This window comes from Nicotiana sylvestris, chromosome 6, assembly GCF_000393655.2.
Source record: "Nicotiana sylvestris chromosome 6, ASM39365v2, whole genome shotgun sequence".
NCBI lineage: Eukaryota > Viridiplantae > Streptophyta > Magnoliopsida > Solanales > Solanaceae > Nicotiana > Nicotiana sylvestris.
In genome coordinates, this window is record NC_091062.1 from 193,905,928 (window position 1) to 193,927,553 (window position 21,626).

Below are 21,626 nucleotides of genomic sequence, written 5' to 3' on the forward strand. Positions count from 1 at the left end.
CACGGGTGCATTGATTGTGACGTAGTTCGAGATGCATTTTCATGACGTTGCAATTCTATAAAAATAAATGATAATAATAAAAGCGGTTTAAACTTAATAAAAGCATGTAAATCATAACATATTTTTAAATTAGATAATTAGCCATTATAACAATTTAAGCAACCGTGCTAGAACCACGGGATTCGAGGGTGCCTAACACCTTCCCTCGGGTCAACAGAATTCCTTACTTAGAATTTCTGGTTCGCAGACTTCACTCGGAAAAGTCGAAAATTTCCTCGATTTGGGATTCAAGATAAACCGGTGACTTGGGACACCAAAAGCCAAACCTTTCCCAAGTGGCGACTCTGAATTAAATAAATAATCCCATTTCGAATATTGTCACTTAAATTGAAAAAACTCCCCTCGCGCATTTACCCTTCGGGGCCGGGCGCGCAAAAAGGAGGTGTGACAGTTTTGATTGTTCCAATTACCTTGGTTGTTACCACCACACCAATTGCCTTGGTTGTTTGAGTTCCAATTCCTTTGATTACCTTGAGATTGCCATTGTTGTTGATTCGGGCCTTGAGAGTTGTTTCTTTGCCCTTGGAAGTTGTTCACATATTGCACTTCCTCATCTTGTTCATTGTAGGATTCATCTTGGTTAAATCCACTATCTTCTTGCACATATTGTTCCGCACGGTTTTGCACTTGTTAACCCTTTTGCCTTTGTTTGTTCACCATCATATTTACACCTTCCATTGCATTTACTTGCTTAGGACCTTGAACTTGTTGAAGTTGAGGTTTGGCTAATTGATTCATTGTGGTGGTCAACTCGACAATTGCTTGCCCATGATCATAAAATATTTTATGTAGGTGAATCACATTTGGATCACCTTGAAGAAAATTTTCTCTACTTTGTCATGCCGATGAAGTATCCTCCATTTCATCTAAGATCTCACAAGCTTCGGCATATGGTGTTGTCATGAAATTTTCACCGGCAAGTTGGTTGACCACGCATTAATTGGTAGTATTGATCCCCCAATAGAAAGTTTGTTGAATCATAGCCTCCGTCATATCATTGTTTGCGCACTTTTTTACCATAGTACGTTACCTCTCCCATTTCTCATGCAAAGGCTCATTGGGTTCTTGTTTGAATGCCAGAATCTCGTCTCTAAGAGTAGCCATTTGCCCGGGAGAAAAGAATTTGGAAATGAATTTCTCCGCCAATTCATCCCATGTACGGAGAGAATGGTCTGGCAATCTTTCTCACCAATCCAAGGCTTTCCCCCGTAGAGAGAAGGGAAATATCATCAACCTAAGAGCATCCTCAGAGATGTTGGTCTGTTTGCTCCCCCAGCAAGTGTCCATAAACCCCTTCAAGTTTCTGTATGTATTTTGACTCGGAGTCCCGGTGAAAAATCCTCGTTGCTCTAGCAATGTGAGCATAACATTAGTGATTAGGAAGTTGTTCGCCCTAATGTGGGGCAGGACTATGGCACTTGCATATCCTTCGTTTGGTAACACCCGGTGTGGAGCCGCTCTTGGGGTAGGTAGGGGAGGAACGGGAACATTGTCTTGAGGCAGACATCCTCGTCTATTTGCTTGAGGTTCAAGAGGAACCTCTTCAACTTGTTCATCCTCTTCGTCATCCCCCAATGGTAAGTTTCCGAGAGGATCATTGTTGTTGAGAGTCATTTTTGTACCTACAATTGTTTCACCAAAAATGATTAGTAACACAGAAGGAAAGGAAGACGAGTCACATACAAAACCAAATATATAGCTAAATTCGTTTTTAGCTCCCCGACAACGGCACCAAAAATTGATCTCGCCCAAGTCACACCTCAAATTGGGGTTGTGAAGCGGTCAATTGCAATAATAATTACCCAACTAAGAGTCGGAATCGATTCCACGTGGAGTGTAGATGAGATTAGGTATATATTCGAACTAAGAGCATAAAGTGTCTAAGATGAACTTCCACAATCTTTATCTTGATTCTACTTCCAAATTATGCTATGGTTTGCAAATGTAAAATATGAAATTAAGGAATGCTATTTTTGTTGTTGTTTTTCAAATATGTTAAAGGTCTAGGGCTGTGACTTCCACCTAGGTAGTTGCTTAATGGGTTGTGGGCTTTCGAGCGAGTTTCATTGTTCGGGATGTATTATAGCAATTAACACATAATTACCCACTCAATACCTCTCGATAAGAGAGTGGTTTTGTCCAATTTTGCTTTAAGTCCAAATGGGTATTGCACAAAACAATTGATAAATGCTCAAGTGGGGTTTTACTATCTCTAGATTCAACCCTTTAATTGAGACTATCAATCTCTTGAGTTCATCCAAATTTGCCAAGTTTTCCTAGACTTTGTCTCTGTTCCTCAAGATGAGACTAAGTCAAATAGGTATGAACTAATGTTTGCAAACATTAATTCTACAATTATAAGAAAAAACTAGGCTAAATATTAAAGGCCTCGAATAAATCAAAGAACATCAAACACTTTGTAAAAACCGGTTAAATTAGGCTACCCTCGGCAAAAGAAAAATATAATGGGCTTCGATAAATTCATCCCTTGAATAATTTAAAGGGCTACGATAAATCCAGACCTCGAATAGTTTAAAGGCTTCGATAACATCAGCCCTCAATAAAACCTCAAGAGGTTTTCAATTATCAGTACACAAACAAGGTTCCGATACGTTGAACCCTCGAAAAACCCAACGGGTACAAAAACACATGCTAAGGCATAACTAAATTTTCACTAATTCTTTTAGCCGACAAGAGGGAAAATTATATAGCCATTCTAGAGGCCAAATTGGCCCAACTAAAAGGGCCTAAGGGCCGAAATAAAAGAGCCTAAGGGCCAAAAGATATAGAGTTCGAGACCCCGTTCTCACTCAACTCGGACTCAAGAGTCACATTATTCCGAGCTCACATCAAATTGGTTTAAGCTTAGCCCGAGGATTAACAAAACCTTAAAAGGTGTTATATTGATCAATAAAAACCTAAGGGTTTATTATGTTCTGAATCCGAACCAATACTCGGACTGACTATTTGAATTGTACAATCGAAATCCTTCATAAATGAGAATAAATAAAATTCAACACAAGTTGAGGATAGAGAAAAAAAATACTTTATATTCATAAGGCATGTATTACAAAACATATTTCCAATGCAAACAAGGGACCCTTGCACAAAAAAGAAAAATAGAAACTAATCTATTTTCGAGGTCACATCCCCAGAAGCGCCATCATCAGGAACTGTACCCTCGGCAGCTTTGTCTTTGGGAACCTCCTCTTCCTTGGAGGCACCTTCCTCACCTTCCCTGCTCTCGAAGCTGCTCATAACATCTTCATCATCTCAAGAAACAAGAAACCTGGCATCGATTTCCTGAGCCTTTGCTTCGGCTATCTCTTCAGTAAGGTCGAACCCTCGGACGTGGATTTCTTTGAGAGTCTCCCTCCGACCTTGACACTTGGCCAAATCATTTCTCCATTTTTGTCGGTTAGAGGCCTCCCTCAGCTCCGCTTGAACAACCGCGTCATCTCTTAAGTACACGACAATGGCCTTATCAGTTGTGGCCTATGTGTTCTCAAATTCACCCTTAGCTTGTGCAGCTTCAGCACGGGCTCTAGCAAGCTCTCAAATTCACCCTTAGCTTGTGCAGCTTCAGCCCGGGCTCTAGCAAGCTCTACCTCTAACTCCTCAATTTTTCGGGCCTGGGCCATACCCTTCACTTTAATATCCCAAAGTTGAGTTTCAGCCGAGGTCAGTTGGGCTATGACGGCTTCCTTATCGGTAGCAAGCTGATTTATATTTTTTTCCATCAATGGCAGTCAGCCTTCACTTGATCAACCTTACCCTGGATCTGCCCAATCATCTCCAACTTTTGCTGCAACTGAGATATCGAACTGTTAGCCTCCGAAGTAGGGCCAAGGAGACCATACTCTATTAAAATCATAGTTACCTGCTCATCTAGATCGGCCTCGTTTTTTCGAGCTTTGGCCAATTCAACCCGGGGGTCCTTAAGCTCCTCTTCTTTTTGGCTGCAGAGGAGCCTCATGGCCTTCTCTTTGCCCAGAACTTTCTTGAGCTTGGCCTCACATTGTCTCAGCTCATCTCTAAACTTGACAGTATCCTATACATAAATAAAGATATGTCAGTCAGAGGAAAGGAAAGATAGGAAAAATTACAATAATTAAAGTTAGTATTTACCTGAGAGAGGAGATGTTGAGCCTCTTCGAAGATTGTAGATGCATCATTAAGGTCGGTGGCATCCTCAACCCCAGCAAAACAACCCTAAAAGGGATCTTCCTCGAGGACCTTGCTCGGGTTGGGCGTACACAGAGTTTTAGCATCTTCAATTGTCTCCTCAAAATAAGAGGGTAGAGAAAGGGAGTGACCTGTTGTCATGGCTTTGAGCTCTTCACACAGGGAGTTTTGATTTGCTTCGAGGGTTTCTGCACTCACCCCTTCAGGTATATTTGTTGAAGGTGGAGGTGTCGCGCCCCCTTTTTCACTCCTCATGGAGAGAGGTCCGAGTTTCGACATTCCATGGAGTGCAATGACTCATTTCCTTTTTGAAATTAGGTATTTGAAGAGTCGCCACCTAACAGATTATGGTGCGTTAGGACACCTAGAGTGATTAACTCTTGGGTTGGTTTACATTACTACATATTAGGGTAAGGGCTCGAGATAACCTCGAAGGGAAGGGGTTAGACACCCCTATTGGTCTACAACTGTGGGTCCCGACCGAACTTACATTTACAAATTAGTCCATACAAATAGTTGAATCAAATAAGTTGTAAAGCTCATTGATCAAGTCAAGTAGGGAAATAAAGGTTGAACAAATTGTAAAGAAAACAAAGTTTTAAACAAGGAGAAGGTTTGGGGTAAGGAGGGGTCCTAGGTTGTTTATCCTATAGGATCACCCCATGCAATGTCCGGTAAACACTCCTCAATAAGGGGCTACACGTGACATTAGCGCGTAGTCATCATATCCTATGTCTACCCTTCCCATCCCCTTATTGGTCATGCAAAGCGAGTGTTGGACACTGATTCCTATTGCGTGCTACTACCCGTCCCTTCTTAATAGTCATGGAGGGAGTTAGGACCTCTACCTATAGGTGGTTCTAGATGTATCCCTAAGGTTTTAAAGGCAAAAATCTAAGGCGACAGTCAACGAAAAGCATTTAGGACTTTCACATAAATGGAGCAATTAAAGGCTCATAGTTTCCTCTACAAACAAGCATACATGCAACACGAGTCAACCACAAGTAAGGTATTTAGTAATCAAAGTCCTAAAACAAGATTTCTAAGTGATCATGTAGAAATAAACCACTTTCAGATACAGAAGTCAAAACCTATTAGTTGCCTAAGACCTCATCTTTAAAAGCTTTTTAGAATTCAGAGACGTTGAATGACAAAAACAACTTCAAAGAAATGCAGGCTTTGAAAATGCCCTAAGGCTTGCCTATATGCAGTACTGTGTCTATGTTAATGCAAAAATAGACAAGTTTTGAAATAGAACATTTCAAACCTATAGGCAGGATATCTAATGAGATTACAACAATTTTGAAAGGACTAATTTTAGAAAAGTTATTGCTTAATGAGGCCAGTTTTAAGAAGTAAACTAAGTGAAATGAAATCGACTTGTTAGGCTAATTAGATTTTCAGACATAATTGCAAGTAGAAGTCCCTATAGGCATAGTATCTAGGCGTGTTACCGGTTTTAGCCGATTTGTAGTAACATGTGAAAAACTTACTTAGTCGGAATTATGTCCTATAAGCATGGTATGTATACTTGAATTGATTTAAAACATGATGGCTTGGAACCTAAAAACATGGTTTCTAACATGATAAATGCCAGATTTATGAACATGGTTCATATTTGATGCAAATGACATTAAAAGTAAAGTCCTTGTAGGCATAATTTCTATTATGATGCAAAATGAAATTGAAAGTGGAACCCTATAGGCATGATTCTATTATGCAAACCCAATCAGATTCATCGAATAAAGAAAAACCTATAGACATGTTTCTTATTGAGTGAAACATGCAAGTTTGAAAATAAATCCTAAGAGCAGGATTTCTACCTATATTACCCCATAGAGCATACATCTACCCACCCTTTTACTAAGTACCTGTGATGACCCGACCAGTCGTCTCATGAGTTACCACTCAGTTTTCCCCTATTTCTGCTTCTTTATGCTTTGTTTATCCATGTTATGTGGTATCGGGTTGGTCAAATCGAATCTGAAATGATTTTGGTAAGGTTTGAGACACTTAGTCTCTTTTAATAAAGCTTAAGTTGGAAATGTCACTTGGATGTTGACTTATGTGTTAGAGGGATCGGATGTGAGTTCCGATGGTTCGGTTAGCTTCAGGAGATAATTTATGACTTAGAAGCGTGATCGAAATGAGTTTCAGAGTAGATTTAGGCTTGGATTGGCAAAGTTGATATTTTGGTGATTTTCGGTTGGTAGGCGAGGTTTTGATATAGGGGTCGGAATAGAATTTCAAGAGTTGCAGTAGTTCTGTTGAGTCATTTGGAATGTGCGTGCAAAATTTTAGGTCATTCGGGCGTGGTTTGGTTGGGTTTTTGATCAATAGCGGAATTCAGAAGATATTAGAAAATTTGGCTTGAATCTGAGGTGTTTTGATCGATTTGATGTTGTTTGAGGTGCTTTGAAGATTGGAACAAGTTTGAATAAGGTATTAGGATATGTTTGTACTTTTGGTTGAGGTCCCGGGGGCCTCGGGGTGATTTCGGATGGTCGACGGGGAGTGTGAGAAATGTTTGCAGCTGCTGAACTTTTGCTGCTTCTGATATTTCCGCACCTGCGGATTTGGGGACCACAGGTGCGATGCCGCACATGTGGAAGGGGAGCCGCAAAAGTGGGATATCGAGGAGTTTTCAGGAACCGCAGATGCAGTAGTGGGACCGTACATGCGGAGTCGTAGGTGCGGAATATTGAGTGCAGGTGCAATTTTGGTCCGTTAAGTGATTTCCATAGAAACGGTGGAAGAACCGCATATGCGGTACCACAGAAGCGGCTATGGGATCACATATGCGAAAACCCTAGCCAGAAGGTATATATTGCTTTCTTCGCGAATTTTTGCAAAATACTCCATTTTGAAAACGAGAAAGAGGCTAAGACATAGGATTTCGAGAGGAATCAAAGGATATCATATGGGTAAGTTCCCTAAGCTTAATTACTTGGGTTTAAGATCATTTTTCCATTGTTTAATCATGGTTTTAGTGGAGATTAAGGAAGAAAAATTGGGGATTAGAGCTTGAGATTAAGAGACCTTTAAATGGAGATTTGAGGGGTCATTTGGACTCCGATTTCAGTGTTCTTGATATGTATGAACTCATGAGGAGATGAGGAATCTATTGATGCAAAAATTATCAAATTCCGAGAAGTGGGATCGGGGGTCGGGTTTCACCAATTTCGAGATTTTTGGTATTATTTGATTGTTTTCGCTTGGACTTCATTCCTTTAGCATATTTTGACGTTGTGATTCTGCTTTTGGATAGATTCGATGCGAGTGGAGTCTGATTAGAGGGGAAAAGGCATAATAAAGTAAGAGATAGAAATGATAAAGAGGGAGAAACACGGGACTGCGGGCATTAAGCAGCTGCCTCGTGGACTCTGATATCTGTCGGGAGCTCTCAACTCGCACTGGCAGGATCCACAACTGAATATGCACACAGGGGTGCTGGGAGTAAAGTGAGTACTCCAACTCAGTGAGTAACAAATGTAAATAAGGACTGAAAGCAAGAAATTACGTAAGGCACAAAGCATTCTATAGTGAAGAAGTAACATCATTTTCTAACACAGGTTTAAATACCAAATCTTCATAATAAGTGTTTAAAACACAGTTACAAACGCGGAATATCAAATAAGCATGAAAACTACACAGCCCTATAATCTGGTGTCACGTGTATAGAGCCTCTAAATATACAAGTATGTCTGTCTAGTACATAACAAGTTTAAAATGTGGGAAAACAAGGATAATAGTAAAAAAGCAGGGCTGTGGGCGCCATGCAGCTACCTTGCAATTCCCGGCAAACTCTGACAATGCTGAGGACCCTTACTCTGCCGCTCAGGCACCTGGATCTGCACACAAGGTGCAGGCTGTAATGTGAGTACACCAACTCAGTAAGTAACTAAAGTAAATAAGGTCTGAAAGCAGTGACGAGCAGTTAAAAATTATATAACTGAATAAACAACAGGATAACAAATCCATTTCACAGTTTAAAACTAGTTCTGTCATAAAATCATCAATTTTAGTTTAAATACTTGAAATCATATACTTAGCACTTTTTCAACAGAGGCTTATTTTAAAAGAAGGGTGAAATCAGTAAAAATATCATAACTGAGCCTTTCGGCCAATGTATCACTCAGAATATGGCCTCTCGGGTAGCCTCTCAGTCACTCGTGACTCAGCTCTCATCACTCAGTACTCACTCTCAGCACTCATGCTCCTTAATATCTCATAATAATAATAATAATAATAATAATAATAATAATAATAATAATAATAATAATAATAATAATAATAATAATAATCATAGTAACTGCTGCGACGTGCAGCCCGATCCATAATTTATAGTCGACTACACTCACTGGGGGTTTACAGACTCCGGAAGGGCTCCTACAACCCAAGCATCATATCTCTGCGGCGCGCAGCCCGATCCAATATATATATATCGCTGTGGCGTGCAGCCCGATCCAATATATATGTCACTGCGGCGTGCAACCCGATCCATAATATATACATATAATATTCTCACTATTAGGTTCTCAACCTCTCTCAGTCATTAACCTCACACAACCTCTCGGGCACAACAATAGAACTTAGGGAACTCAGCCCAAACAGTCCTCACAATTAGAAGTGGAGTGATAAAACCAGTTTTAAAATATTTGAACAGGTAGAACATGACTGAGGATGTGCTTCAACAAGTAAAGTGAGAAAAACAGTAAAAATGCCCCTAAAGGTCTCAACAGGTCGACACAAGGCCCCAAACATAGCATACAACCCATAATACAATATAAATGACTAAAGTACGGAATATCATAAGGTTTCAAATCAAATATGCGGCTCAATAGTTTCTAAGGGACGGAACAAGTCACAATCCCTATCGGCGCACACCTACATGCTCATCACCTAGCATATGCGTCACCGCATTTATCGAAACAAGTCAAATACTGGGGTTTTGTACCCTCAGTTCCAGATTTACAATGGTTACTTAACTCAAACCGGTGAAAATACTACTCCGTGATGCTTTTTCCCCTTGAATCGGCCTCCACTCGCGTCGAATCTATCTAAAATACGAATCATGGCATCAAAATAAGCTAGGAACAAAGGCCAAGCGAAAACAATCAAATAATACCAAAAATCTCGAAATTGGCCAAACCCGACCCCTGGGCCCACGTCTTGGCATTCGATAATTTTTGCATCAACAGATTCCTTATCTCCTCACGAATTCATACATATCAGGAACACTGAAATCGGAGTCCAAATGACCCCTCAAATCTCCATTTAAAGGTCTCTTAATCTCAAGCCCTAGTCCCCAATTTTTCTTCCTTAATCTCCACTAAAATCATGATTAAACAATGGAAAAGTGATATTAACCCCAAGTAATTAATCTTAGGGAACTTACCCAACTGATATCCTTTGATTCCTCTCGAAATACTATGCCTTAGTCTCTTTCCCGTCTTCAAAAATGGAGTATTTTGCAAAAATTCACGATGAAAGCAATATATATACCTTCTGGCCAGGGATTTTCGCATCTGCAATCCCATAGACGCTTCTGCGCTACCGCATATGCAGTTCTTCCTCCGCTTCTGCGGAAATCACTTAACGGACCAAAATCGCACCACGCTCAATATTCCCCACCCACGACTTCGCAGGTACGGTCCCACTACCGTATGGCGTATCTGCGGTTCTTGACAACTCCTCGATAATCCACTTTTGCGGCTCCCCTTCTTCATGTGCGGCGTGACACCTGCGGTCCCCAAATTCGCAGGTGCGGAAAGCAGCAAAAGTTCAGCAACTGCAAACATTCCTCACACTCCCCGTCAACTATCCGAAATCACCCCGAGGCCCCCGGGACCTCAACCAAAAGTAAAAACATATCCAAATACCTTATTCAAACTTGTTCCAATCTTCAAAGCACCTCAAACAACATCAAATAGATCAAAACACCTCGGATTCAAGCCAAATTTTCTAAAATATTCAGAATTCTGCCTTTGATAAAAAACCTAACCAAAACACATCCGAATGACCTAAAATTTTGCACACACATTCCAAATGACTCAATGGAACTATTGCAACTCTTGAAATTCCATTCCAACTCCTATATCAAAACCTCTCCTACCAAATGGAAATCACCAAAATATCAACTTTGCCAATTCAAGCCTAAATCTACTCCGAACCTCCGAAACTCATTCCAATCATGCTCCTAAGTCATAAATTACCTCCCGAAGCTAACCGAACCATCGAAACTTACATCCGAGCCCTCTAACACATAAGTCAATATCCGGCTGACTTTTCCAACTTAAGCTTCCTTAAAAGAGACTAAGTGTCTAAAACATTACCAAAATCATTCCAGATTTGATCCGACCAACCTGATACCATATAACATGGATAAACAAAGTATAAAGAAGCAAAAATAGGGAGAAACGAAGCGGTAAATCATGAGACAACTGGCCGGATCATCACATCCTCCTCAACTTAAACAACGTTCGTCCTCAAACGAGTCAAGAAACATACTTGAAGCCTCAAATATGTGAGGATATCTGCTCTGCATCTCCCGCTCGGTCTCCCAAGTTGCCTCCTCCACGGGCCGACCTCTCCACTGCACTTTCACTGAAGCTATATCCTTTGACCTCAACTTTCGAACATGTTGACCCAAAATCGCTATTGGTTCCACATCATAAGTCAAAATACCATCCAACTGAATCGTGCTGAAATCCAAAACATGAGACGGATCCCCAATATACTTCTAGAGCATTGAAACATGAAATACTGGATGCACACTCGACAAGCTGGGTGGCAAATCAAGCTCATAAGCCTCCTCCCCAATCCTCCGAAGTACCTCAAAAGGCCCAATGAATCGAGGACTCAATTTCCCTTTCTTCCCAAATCTCATAACACCCTTCATGGGCGAAACCTTCTATAGCACCTGGGAGTTGTTGTGAGTGCGGTGATATGGGTCACATGTGGAGGCAGTGCCCTCGTCGTCTTGCGAGTTCATCTCAGTAGAAGGGTTAGTCATCGGCTTCAGTTCCAGTTACTTCACCACCACCCGCCCAGCCAGCTAAGGGTGGAGGTTAGTCAGCTAGGGGTTACCCCAGAGGGGGAGTCCTATCAGGTGGCAGTCAAGCCTATTTCTATGCACTTCCAGTCAGACCCGATGCTATTGCTTCAGATGCTATTATTACAGGTATTGTTTCAGTCTGCCACATAGATGCCTCTGTATTATTTGATCCTGGTTCCACCTTTTCTTATGTGTCATCATACTTTGCTCGTTATATGGGTACACCCCGTGAGTTTATTCCTTTACCTGTTTATGTATCTACCCCGGTGGGCAATACGGTTGTTGTAGACCGTGTGTACCAGTCTTGTGTTGTGACTATTGGCTGTCTGGAGACCCGTGTGAATATTTTATTATTGCGTATAGTGGATTTTGATGTCATTTTGGGCATGGATTGGCTGTCTCTATGTCAACTATTCTGGACTGTCATGCTAAGACAATCACGTTGGTTGTACCGGGTGTGCCACAAATTGAGTAGTGAGGTACAACTGATTATATTCCTAGTAGAGTGATTTCATTCTTGAAAGCCCAGCGTAGGGTTGGGAAGAGTTGTCTTTCGTATCTAGCATTTGTGAGGGACGTCAGAGCTGAGACTCCTAGTATTGATTCTGTTCTAGTTGTGAGGGGTTTTCCCGATGTGTTTCCTACAGACCTGCCGGGCATGCTACCAGACAGGGATATTGATTAAGGTATTGACCTGGTGCTGGGCACTCAACCCGTTTATATTGCGTCATATCGTATGGCACCAACAGAGTTGAAGAAACTAAGGGACCAGCTTCAGGAACTCCTTGATAAAGGGTTCATTCGGCCTAGTGTGTCACCTTGGGGTGGGCCGGTTCTATTTGTGAAGAAGAAGGATGGCACTGTGAGAATGTGCATTGATTATAGGCAATTGAACAAAGTAACAATTAAGAACAAGTATCCTTTGCCTCGCATTGATGATTTAATCGACCAGCTTCAAGGAGCGAGAGTGTTCTCCAAGATTGATCTCCATTTAGGTTATCACTATTTGAAGATCAAGGAATTGGATATTCTTAAGACAGCTTTCAGGACCAGATATGGTCATTATGAGTTCTTGGTGATGTCTTTTGGGCTGACCAATGCCCCAGCGACATTCATGCATTTGATGAACAATGTATTTCGGCCTTATCTCGATTCATTTGTCATAGTCTTCATTGATGATATTCTGGTATATTCGTGTAGTCAGGGGGAACACGCGGAGCATTTAAAAGTTGTGTTGCAGAGATTGAGGGAGGAGAAGCTTTATGCAAAATTCTCCAAGTGTGAGTTTTGGCTTAGTTCAGTTGGTTTCTTAGGGCACGTGGTGTCCAACGAGGGTATTCAAGTTGATCCGAAGAAGATAGAGGCGGTTTAGAGTTGGCCCAGACCATCCTCATCCACAGAGATTTGTAGCTTTCTTGGTTTGACGGGTTATTATCGCCGTTTTGTTCAGGTATTCTCATCTATCACATCGCTCTTGACCAAGTTGATTCAGAAGGGCGCTTTATTTGTATGGTCAGACGAGTGTGAGGAGAGCTTTCAGAAGCTCATGACAGCTTTGACCACAACTCTAGTGTTAGTTTTGCCATCAACTTCAGGTTCATATACCATGTATTGTGATACTTCGAGAGTTTGCATTGGTTATGTTTTGATGTAGGAGGATAGAGTTATTGCTTATGCTTCTCGTTAGTTGAAGCCCCATGAGAAGAACTACCCCGTTCACGATTTAGAGTTGACTTCCATAGTTCACGTGTTGAAAATTTGGATGCATTAGTTGTATAGTGTGTCTTGTGAGGTGTTTACTGATCATCGTAGCCTCCAACACTTGTTCAAACAAAAGGATCTTAATTTGAGGCGGCGGAGATGGTTGGAGTTGCTTAAGGATTATGATATCACTATATTTTACCATCCGGGAAAGGCCAATGTGGTAGCCGATTGTCACTACCCAAAATAGGATTGTGACCGACGCTTAGGAGCAAGTGCTCCCAAGTAAGCCTCATCAAAAATTTTACAGAAAATTGGACAGAGTTTTCCCTGTTTTTAGACCATCCCAAAAATTTTCCTGTCTCAAATCAATAACCAAGCATCATAATATCATACCAAACAATTAACAACTTATCAATTAACCAATACAAGTCTCCACCATAACTAAACCACCAACTAACCACTAGAAATACTAATTTATCTCCAACTTTGACAAATGAGAACGATACTCAACATAAAACTATATAACAAAAGAATACTCATGACACTAAAATAATGACTATGGAGCGACTCTAAGAGTTCAATGAGAAGACCATAATAATAAATAAAATCTCTGTCCACGCGAACAAGTGCGAGGCTCACCGAGAAATATCAACCTGTGCACTCTAATTAACGAAATCCTCGCATGCGTCAACTGTTGTCTCTGTAAAAAAATTAGCGGGGAATGAGTCGCTAGCTCAGTGAGTAATAACACATAACCACGACCGTTTTTATTGGGGACAAGTTAGAAAACATGCTAGTATATCATATAGGAAATAACATAAAAATGCCCTTTCAGAAATAATAATTATTTTTCAATCACATCATGTTTTTCTTGTATCATAATACAATAAATAATTCAGTAATAAGCTTGGTAACCACTGTATAATATCAATATTCACATTTGGGAGGTTTTAACGAACAGATCATGTAATCGGTATAACTGTGGACTTCTTTGTAAGAAATCAAATATAACGGTAGTCCCTACTCAAGGAAAATCGGTAATGGTATGCTAGTTCAATCTTCCCACTAGCGAGGACTATAACTGTACTTTGTAATCGGTAAATACAAGGTGCACCAGGTCTAACGAACTCACCGTTAGCTACGGGATCCTTCAAAGTCTACTCCCATTTATACTTATCTCTGTATCTATATATACTCACAAAAAAATATTTTGAAACAATATAGGTCATTTAGGTTCTTATTAAATCATGTAATTTCATTTCGATAATAGTATATTCAAGTAACGGTAAAACATATCTAGTGACAACAAGAATATTTAAAACAACGATAATCAAGTCAAATAACTATTTCGGTATCATATCGAGTAAAAGACTTGTCCTACATGCAACTTAAAATAATCGGTAACATATTCATATTAGAAATCATGTGTAAATCATGCAAGTTATGAAAACACAAATTACGGTAAGATTACTACTCACCTCTTGATGCCTACTAGCCAAAGCTCGACTTTTTATCACTCCAAATGCCCAATTTGTGTGAAATCTATAAATCAATATAAATCTAGTGTTACTACCCATCAACTCCATAATTCATCCTCTAAATAAATATCTATCAAATTAAATTCTCTTTTTTTTTATTCTCAAACCCTTCCAACGTTTTTTACTAGTATTCTGGAGCTTCAGGGGATGGCTAACAATAAGATTATATTTCCTTATCCCTTTAATAGTTAATATAGGCACAACAGATTAAGTTGGCATCTTGACTTCCAACTCAAACAATTGAAAGTATAAATATGATATTGATTTGTAAATATGATATGAATAGAAAACTCAAATATAAATTTGTTCCCTTTACCTAGTGCTACAAACAGTCTAATAGATTGTTCGATGTAGTTATATGAACACCTTAAAAAGGATTCTGGCAACATAAATTTTGATGGAGGGTTCACGTAATACCCGAAAGAAGTAAAAGAGTTTTTCTCTGGTCTTCAAGAACAATGTTGGTATGGTTCCAAGAAACCGTATCAGCTGCTCCCCAAACCTAGCACTTGTGTGTCCTTCACTGTTACGAATTCGATCTCTTAATTCTCGAATTGCTCCTGTTAATTTTTTTTTCTTTCCAATTCAACAATTCAATTGCTAGTGTATTAGGACTCTTTCCTTAAGACTTTGTTGCGGCAGAAGCTTTTGCTTCGTAACCCCTCCCTTAATCCTTATTCTTTTTTTCTTTTTTTTGGACTTTACCAAATATTTCCTATAGGTTTTGGCCTATTATCCCTTTTTTGGTTTAATTATTTTGGATAAATGAATATTATGTCCTTCTTTAAATTATGAGGTATTACATTTTCCCCACCTTATGAAATTCGGTCCCCGAATTTAACTTAAGTTCGTACCTGTAGACTGAAACAAATGGGGATACTTCGCTTGCATATCTTTTTCTACTTCCCAAGTAGCTTCTTCAATGGTATGATTTCTCCACAAAACTTTAACGAACATAATTTGTTTTGACTGTAGCTTTCTTACTTGTCTATCAATAATTGTCATTGGTTCCTCCTTGTAAGACAACTTTTCATCAAGCGGTATAGTAGGGGCTTCAATTATCTGAGATAAGTCTGATATATATTTCCTTAACATTGAGATATGAAAAACTGGATGAATAAAGGACAACCCAGGAGGAAGTGCCAAACGATAAGCCACAACTCCCACTCCGTCTAGTATCTCATACAGTCCTATAAACCTAGGGCTCAAGTTTCCTCTTTTCCCAAATAGCATCACACCTTTCATGAAAGAGACTCGTAAGAATACTTTGTCGCCAATTGTGAACACTAAATCTCTTCTTCTCTTATCAGCATAAGACTTTTGTCTACTTTGAGCTGTAAGCAATCTCTGTCTGATCAACTGAACTTTGTCCATAGCTTTTTGTACTAAGTCGGGTCCCAATAAGTTAGTCTCACCAGATTCAAACCATCCGATAGGAGAATGACATTTTCTACCATACAATGCTTCATACGGTGCTATTTGAATAATGGACTGGAAGCTATTGTTGTAAGCAAATTCAGATAACGGTAGATAAGTGTCCCAACTACCTCCAAACTAAAGAATGCAAGCTCTCAACATATCTTGCAAGATCTGATTAGTACGTTCAGACTGCCCGTCTGTCTGTGGATGAAATGTAGTACTAAGATCTACTCATGTACCCAATGTTTCTTGAAAATATTTCCAAAAGCATGAAGTGAACTGTGATCATCTATCATAGATGATGGATACTGGAACTCCGTGAAGTCAAACAATTTCGTTCATAAATATCTGTGCATACCTGACTCTACCATATGTCGTCTTCACTGGCAAAAAGTGTGTTGATTTCGTCAGTCGATCTAAAATCACCCATACCGAGTCATAACCTCTAAAGGTTCGTGTTAGCCTGGGGACAAAATCCATAGTAATTCTTTTCCATTTCCACTCTGGAATCTCAATTTGTTGTAGTAGTCCTGCGGGTCGTTGATGCTCAGCCTTGACCTGCTGACAAGTCAAACAACTAGAAACAAAGTTAGCAACATCTTTCTTCATACCTTCCCACCAATAAAATTACTTTAGGTCATGGTACATTTTTGTGGATCCAGGATATATAATGTATTTAGTGTTGTGAGCTTCTTTAAGAATAACATGTCTCAACCTATCTACGTCTGCTACATATAGCCTGTCACCCATTTGAAGAATACCATCACTTTCAACAATCATATCCTTGCTTTTACCAGCTAAGGCCTCATCTCTGTATTCGCATAATCGTTCATCCTCATATTGGATTACCTTAATGCGCTCAACTAATGAAGACTTAGCCTGAGAACAAGTCAACAATGCCTCTGAATTTCCGACACTAAATCTGATACCTGTATCTTCTAGTCTCTGAATATCTTTGGCCAAAAGTCTCTTTGTAGGGGCTATATGTGCCAAACTCCCCATAGATTTTCTACTCAATGCATCAGCCACTACATTGGCTTTTCCAGGATGATACAAAATAGAACAATCATAGTTTTGAGTAGTTCCATCCAACAACGCTGCCAAAGATTTAGATCTCTCTGCTGAAAGATATACCTTAGACTTTTATGGTCAGTATAAATCTCACAAGTTTTGCCGTATAGATAATGTCTCCAAATTTTTAGAACAAATACCACTGCAGCCATCTCCAAATCATGTGTAGGATAGTTTTGCTCGTGATTTTTCAATTGTCTCAAAGCATAAGCAATAACGCGACCATTTTGCATAAGAACACATCATAATCCCACCCTCAAGCGTCACTGAATACTGTAAATCCTCCGGAACCTAATGGTAAGGCTAATATTGGTGCAGTTGTCAAACATGTTTTGACTTTTCAAAAGCTCTCCTCACATTCCTCCGTCCACTGAAACTTTGCATTTTTCTGTGTTAGCTTGGTCAATGGCGCTGCAATTCTAGAGAAATCCTGCACAAAATACTTGTAATAGCATGCTAAGCCTAAAAAGCTATGAATCTCTGTAGGACAAGTAGGTCTGGGCCATTTTTGCACAACTTCGATCTTCTTAGGATCTATCATAATTCCATCTTTGGATACAACATGAGAAATGCTACCGAGTCTAGCCAAAATTCACATTTCGAGAACTTAGCATAAAGCCGATGTTCTCGCAATGTCTACAACACAGTCCTGAGATGATTCTCGTGTTCTCCTTGGCTACGAGAATATATCAGGATATCATCAATAAATACTATTACAAATCTATCCAAAAATGGCTTGAACACCCTATTCATTAAATCCATGAATGTTGCTGGGGCATTAGTCAGTCCAAAAGGCATCACAAGAAACTCATAGTGTCTGTATCGAGTTCTAAAAGCAGTCTTAGAAATATCTTCATCTTTGATTCTAAGTTGATGATAACTAGAACGGAGGTCAATCTTTGAAAAGTGGGAAGCTCCTTGTAACTGATCAAACATGTCATCTATACGAGGCAAATGATATTTATTGCGTATTGTTATCTTATTCAACTGCCTGTAGTCAATGCACATTCTCCGGGAATCATCTTTCTTCTTTACAAACAGTACTGGTGCACCCCATGGTGATACACTAGGTCTAATAAAACCCTTATCTAACAAATCTTGTAACTGTTGCTTTAGCTCCCTCAACTCTGCTGGTGCCATTCGATATGGGGGTATCGATATGGGCTGTGTGTCAGGTAGAAAATCAATACCAAAGTCTATTTCTCGTACTAGAGGCAATCTTGGTAATTCCTCAAGATATACATCAGAAAATTCTCTCACTACGGGTACATTTTCTATACTAATTGTTTCCTTTCTTGTGTCATTTACAATATCTAAGAGACCCAAACAACCTTCCTTCAAAAGTCGTTGAGCCTTCATAAAAGATACTCCCTCCATTTCAATTTATGTGAACCTGTTTGACTGGGCACGAAGTTTAAGAAAAAAATGAAGACTTTTGGAATTTGTGGTCCTAAATAAGTCCAAATGGGGCCTAGAGTATTTGTATGGTTATAAAAGCTTTTCATTAAGGGTAGAGTTGTAATTTAAGCTAAATTGTTACCAAATTTAGAAAGGGTTCATTCTTTTTGGAACGGACCAAAAAGGAAATAGGTTCACATAAACTGGAACAGAGGGAGTACAATTTTGCAAGTCTCTGAACCTGACTCCCTCTTAGAATAAAATTTGGTTCATTTGGTATCTCAAACTTAACTATCTTTGCAGGACAATCGACTATAGCATAGCAAGAATATAACCAATCCATTCCCATCAGCATGTCAAAGTCAATCATATCAAGTACAATAAGTTCAGCTAGAGTATCTCTACCCTCAACCCGAATCTGACAAGCACAATATACGTATTCAGATAATAGAGACTCTTCTGCAGGAGTAGTAACTAGAAAATGATCATTCAATAGCTCGGGATGTCTACTAAATCTCAAAGCAAAGTAGGAGGACACATAGGAGTGAGTAGATCCCGGATCAATCAACGCAAGTGCATCAAATGAACAGACAGAAAGAATACCTGTAACTATTGCATTCGAGGCCTGAGCATCCTATCTAGTAAATGCAAAAACTCTCGCCTGACCTCTACCAGTATTGCCTTGTCCTTGATTCACAGTAGCACAGTCTCCAGCACCTCAACCTCTATTTCCTGTACCTGTAGCACCTGAAGTATTACGAGTAGTCTGAGTCGGTGCAGCTGACTGAATAGAAGCCTGGTTGAAATTTCTCGGAGGCTGAGGGCAATCCCTCAAGTGATGTACCAACTGGCCACACCGAAAGAACTCTCCAGTTAGAACACGACATTGGCCCAAATGTGATCTACCACAAGTCTGGCAGACTGGAGTAGTGGCATATATCTGCCCTGAATTGCGATGTCCAGAAGATGATGGTCCCCTATTACCTTGTCTGTAATGTGGTCTGTATGTGGACTGTGAAGACATGTGTGTCCATGTCTGAGAACCCTATCGTTGTTGTTGTCCCTGATTTCCTACTCTTCTATTTTTACTAAAACCACCACTGAAAGCCCCTCTTGTCTTGTCATTCTTACGTAAATCACTAGCTGCATGCTCCACACGTCCCTTGTTTTCAATCTTTCTAGTAAGGTCGACTACATCAGAGTAGGATAAAGTCTTTAGCTGTGGGGCTACTGCAGTGTATAGACGACCAACCAATCCATCAACAAACCTCTGAACTCGAGCTTCTTCAGTAGGCACTAAGTGAGGAGCATATATAGCCAGCTTACAGAACTTAGTGTTATATGTTGACACATCCATATCCGGAGTCTAAACCAATCTCTCAAAGTCTCTAGCATATTGTTGCATCAGACTGTCTGGAAGAAGATGATTCTTGAACAACTTAGTGAACTTGTCCCATGTCAGTGGTGATACTCCTGCTGGCCTTCCTAGCAATACCGTTACATACATGTGTTGGCCATATCCTCTAGTTTGTATGCTGCGAGCTCCACGGATCTCTCACTAGAACATCCAAGAGCACGTAATGCCTTAAGCGTCCCATCCAAGAAACTTTGAGGATATGTTGAACTATCGGAACCTGTGAATTTTGGTGATTTAAATTTCAGAAACTCTTGTAGGGATACTTCCTTATTCCCGAAAGTCTGAGTCTGTGCAGGTGCTTGTATCTGTAAAGTAGCCTGAGGAGCTGAACTTCCTCCTTGAGTAGGCACCAATGCCTCTAACACATTCAATAACCTTGCCACTACATCTGCAGGTAACGCAACAGTAGGTACAACAGTTGGCACTGGTGGTGGAGCATTCTGAACTCCCTGCTCTTGCACTTGATCTGGCATAACAGCTTGGGTTTGACTCATGTTCCCAACTTGAGGTTGAGGAGCTATCTATATTCTAGTTTGGTGAACCCCAACTTGACCGCCACTCTAGGTAGCACCACGTCCAACAAATAAGGGTATGCGTGTCCTAGCCATCTACGAAATAAATATTCCAAAGTCAATCTCAAGTTATCTCAATGCACGATCAAAGAATGAAAGAAGAGAAAACATTCCTAGATGTTCAGTAGCCTCAAGATCATAACTATGGACGCCTACATACCCATGAACAAGACTCTACTAAACATTGCTCCATGACTCGGGACTTAAAGCCTAAGCTCTGATACCAACTTTGTCACAACCAAATTTAGGATTGTGACCGGCGCTTAGGAGCAAGTGCTCCCAAGTAAGCCTCATCGAAAATTTTACAGAAAATCGGACAGAGTTTCCCCTGTTTTTGAACCATCCCAAAAATTTTCCTATCTCAAATCAACAACCAAACATCCTAATATCATACCAAACAATTGAAAACTTGTCAATTAACACAAGTCTCCACCATAACTAAACCACCAACTAACTACTAGAAATACTAATTTATCTCCAACTTTGATAAATGAGAACGATACTCAACATAAAACTATAATAACAAAAGAATACTCATGACACTAAAATAATAAATATGGAGCGATTCTAAGAGTTCAATGAGAATACCATAACAATAAATAAAATTTCTGCCCACGCGAACAAGTACGAGGCTCACCGAGAAATATCAACCTGTGCGCTCTAATTAACGAAATCCTCGCCTGCGTCAACTGCAGTCTCTGTAAAAAATATTAGCGGAGAAGGAGTCGCTAGCTCAGTGAGTAATAACACTTAACCACAACCGTTTTTATTGGGGACAAGTCAGAAAACATGCTAGTATATCATACAGGAAATAACATAAAAATACCCTTTCAGAAATAATAAATAATTTTCAATCATATCATGTTTTTCTTGTAGGTTAATACAATTTACATTTCAGTAATAAGCTCGGTAACCACTGTATAATATCAATATTCATATTTGGAAGGTTTCAATGAACGAATCATGTAATTGGTATAACTGTGGACTTCTTCGTAAGAAGTCAAATATAACGGTAGTCCTTACTCAAGGGAAATCGGTAACGGTATACTAGTTATACCTTCCCACTAGCGAGGGTTATAACTGTACTTTGTAATCGGTAAATACAAGGTGCACCAGGTATAACGAACCCACCGTTAGCTACGGGATCCTTCAAAGTCTACTCCTATTTATAATTGTCTCTGTATCCATATATACTTATAGAAAAA

At 39.8% G+C, this 21,626-nt stretch overlaps 2 protein-coding genes across 2 annotated transcripts; both read right to left on the reverse strand.

Moving 5' to 3' along the window:
• Positions 1 to 3,799: 3,799 nt before the first annotated feature.
• LOC138871880 (uncharacterized) lies at positions 3,800 to 18,411 on the reverse strand. The gene is made up of 9 exons (XM_070149795.1): positions 18,128 to 18,411; positions 17,752 to 18,025; positions 17,392 to 17,464; positions 16,687 to 17,084; positions 16,396 to 16,521; positions 16,203 to 16,271; positions 15,399 to 16,098; positions 14,962 to 15,104; positions 3,800 to 4,111 (listed from the first exon to the last, which is right to left on the reverse strand). The coding sequence occupies exons 1-9, from the start codon at positions 18,409 to 18,411 to the stop codon at positions 3,800 to 3,802; spliced, it is 2,379 nt and encodes a 792-aa protein (XP_070005896.1).
• Positions 18,412 to 18,562: 151 nt separating this feature from the next.
• LOC138871881 (uncharacterized) lies at positions 18,563 to 19,456 on the reverse strand. The gene is made up of 2 exons (XM_070149796.1): positions 19,171 to 19,456; positions 18,563 to 19,035 (listed from the first exon to the last, which is right to left on the reverse strand). The coding sequence occupies exons 1-2, from the start codon at positions 19,454 to 19,456 to the stop codon at positions 18,563 to 18,565; spliced, it is 759 nt and encodes a 252-aa protein (XP_070005897.1).
• Between the last annotated feature and the right edge of the window lie 2,170 nt (positions 19,457 to 21,626).

What these genes read in the sequence shown, in the direction of transcription:
- LOC138871880 (XM_070149795.1), bottom strand. Translation starts at nt 18,411, where the DNA reads ATGGAGGGAGTATCTTTTATGAAGGCTCAACGACTTTTGAAGGAAGGT. An exon ending in AAGCAACAGTTACAAGATTT is followed by an intron (nt 18,026 to 18,127) that starts GTTAGATAAGGG and finishes CATTGACTACAG; the next exon opens with GCAGTTGAATAAGATAACAA. An exon ending in CCATTTGTTTCAGTCTACAG is followed by an intron (nt 15,105 to 15,398) that starts GTACGAACTTAA and finishes AAAAATTAACAG; the next exon opens with GAGCAATTCGAGAATTAAGA.
- LOC138871881 (XM_070149796.1), bottom strand. Translation starts at nt 19,456, where the DNA reads ATGTCTTCACAGTCCACATACAGACCACATTACAGACAAGGTAATAGG. An exon ending in TAATACTTCAGGTGCTACAG is followed by an intron (nt 19,036 to 19,170) that starts GTACAGGAAATA and finishes CAATAGTTACAG; the next exon opens with GTATTCTTTCTGTCTGTTCA.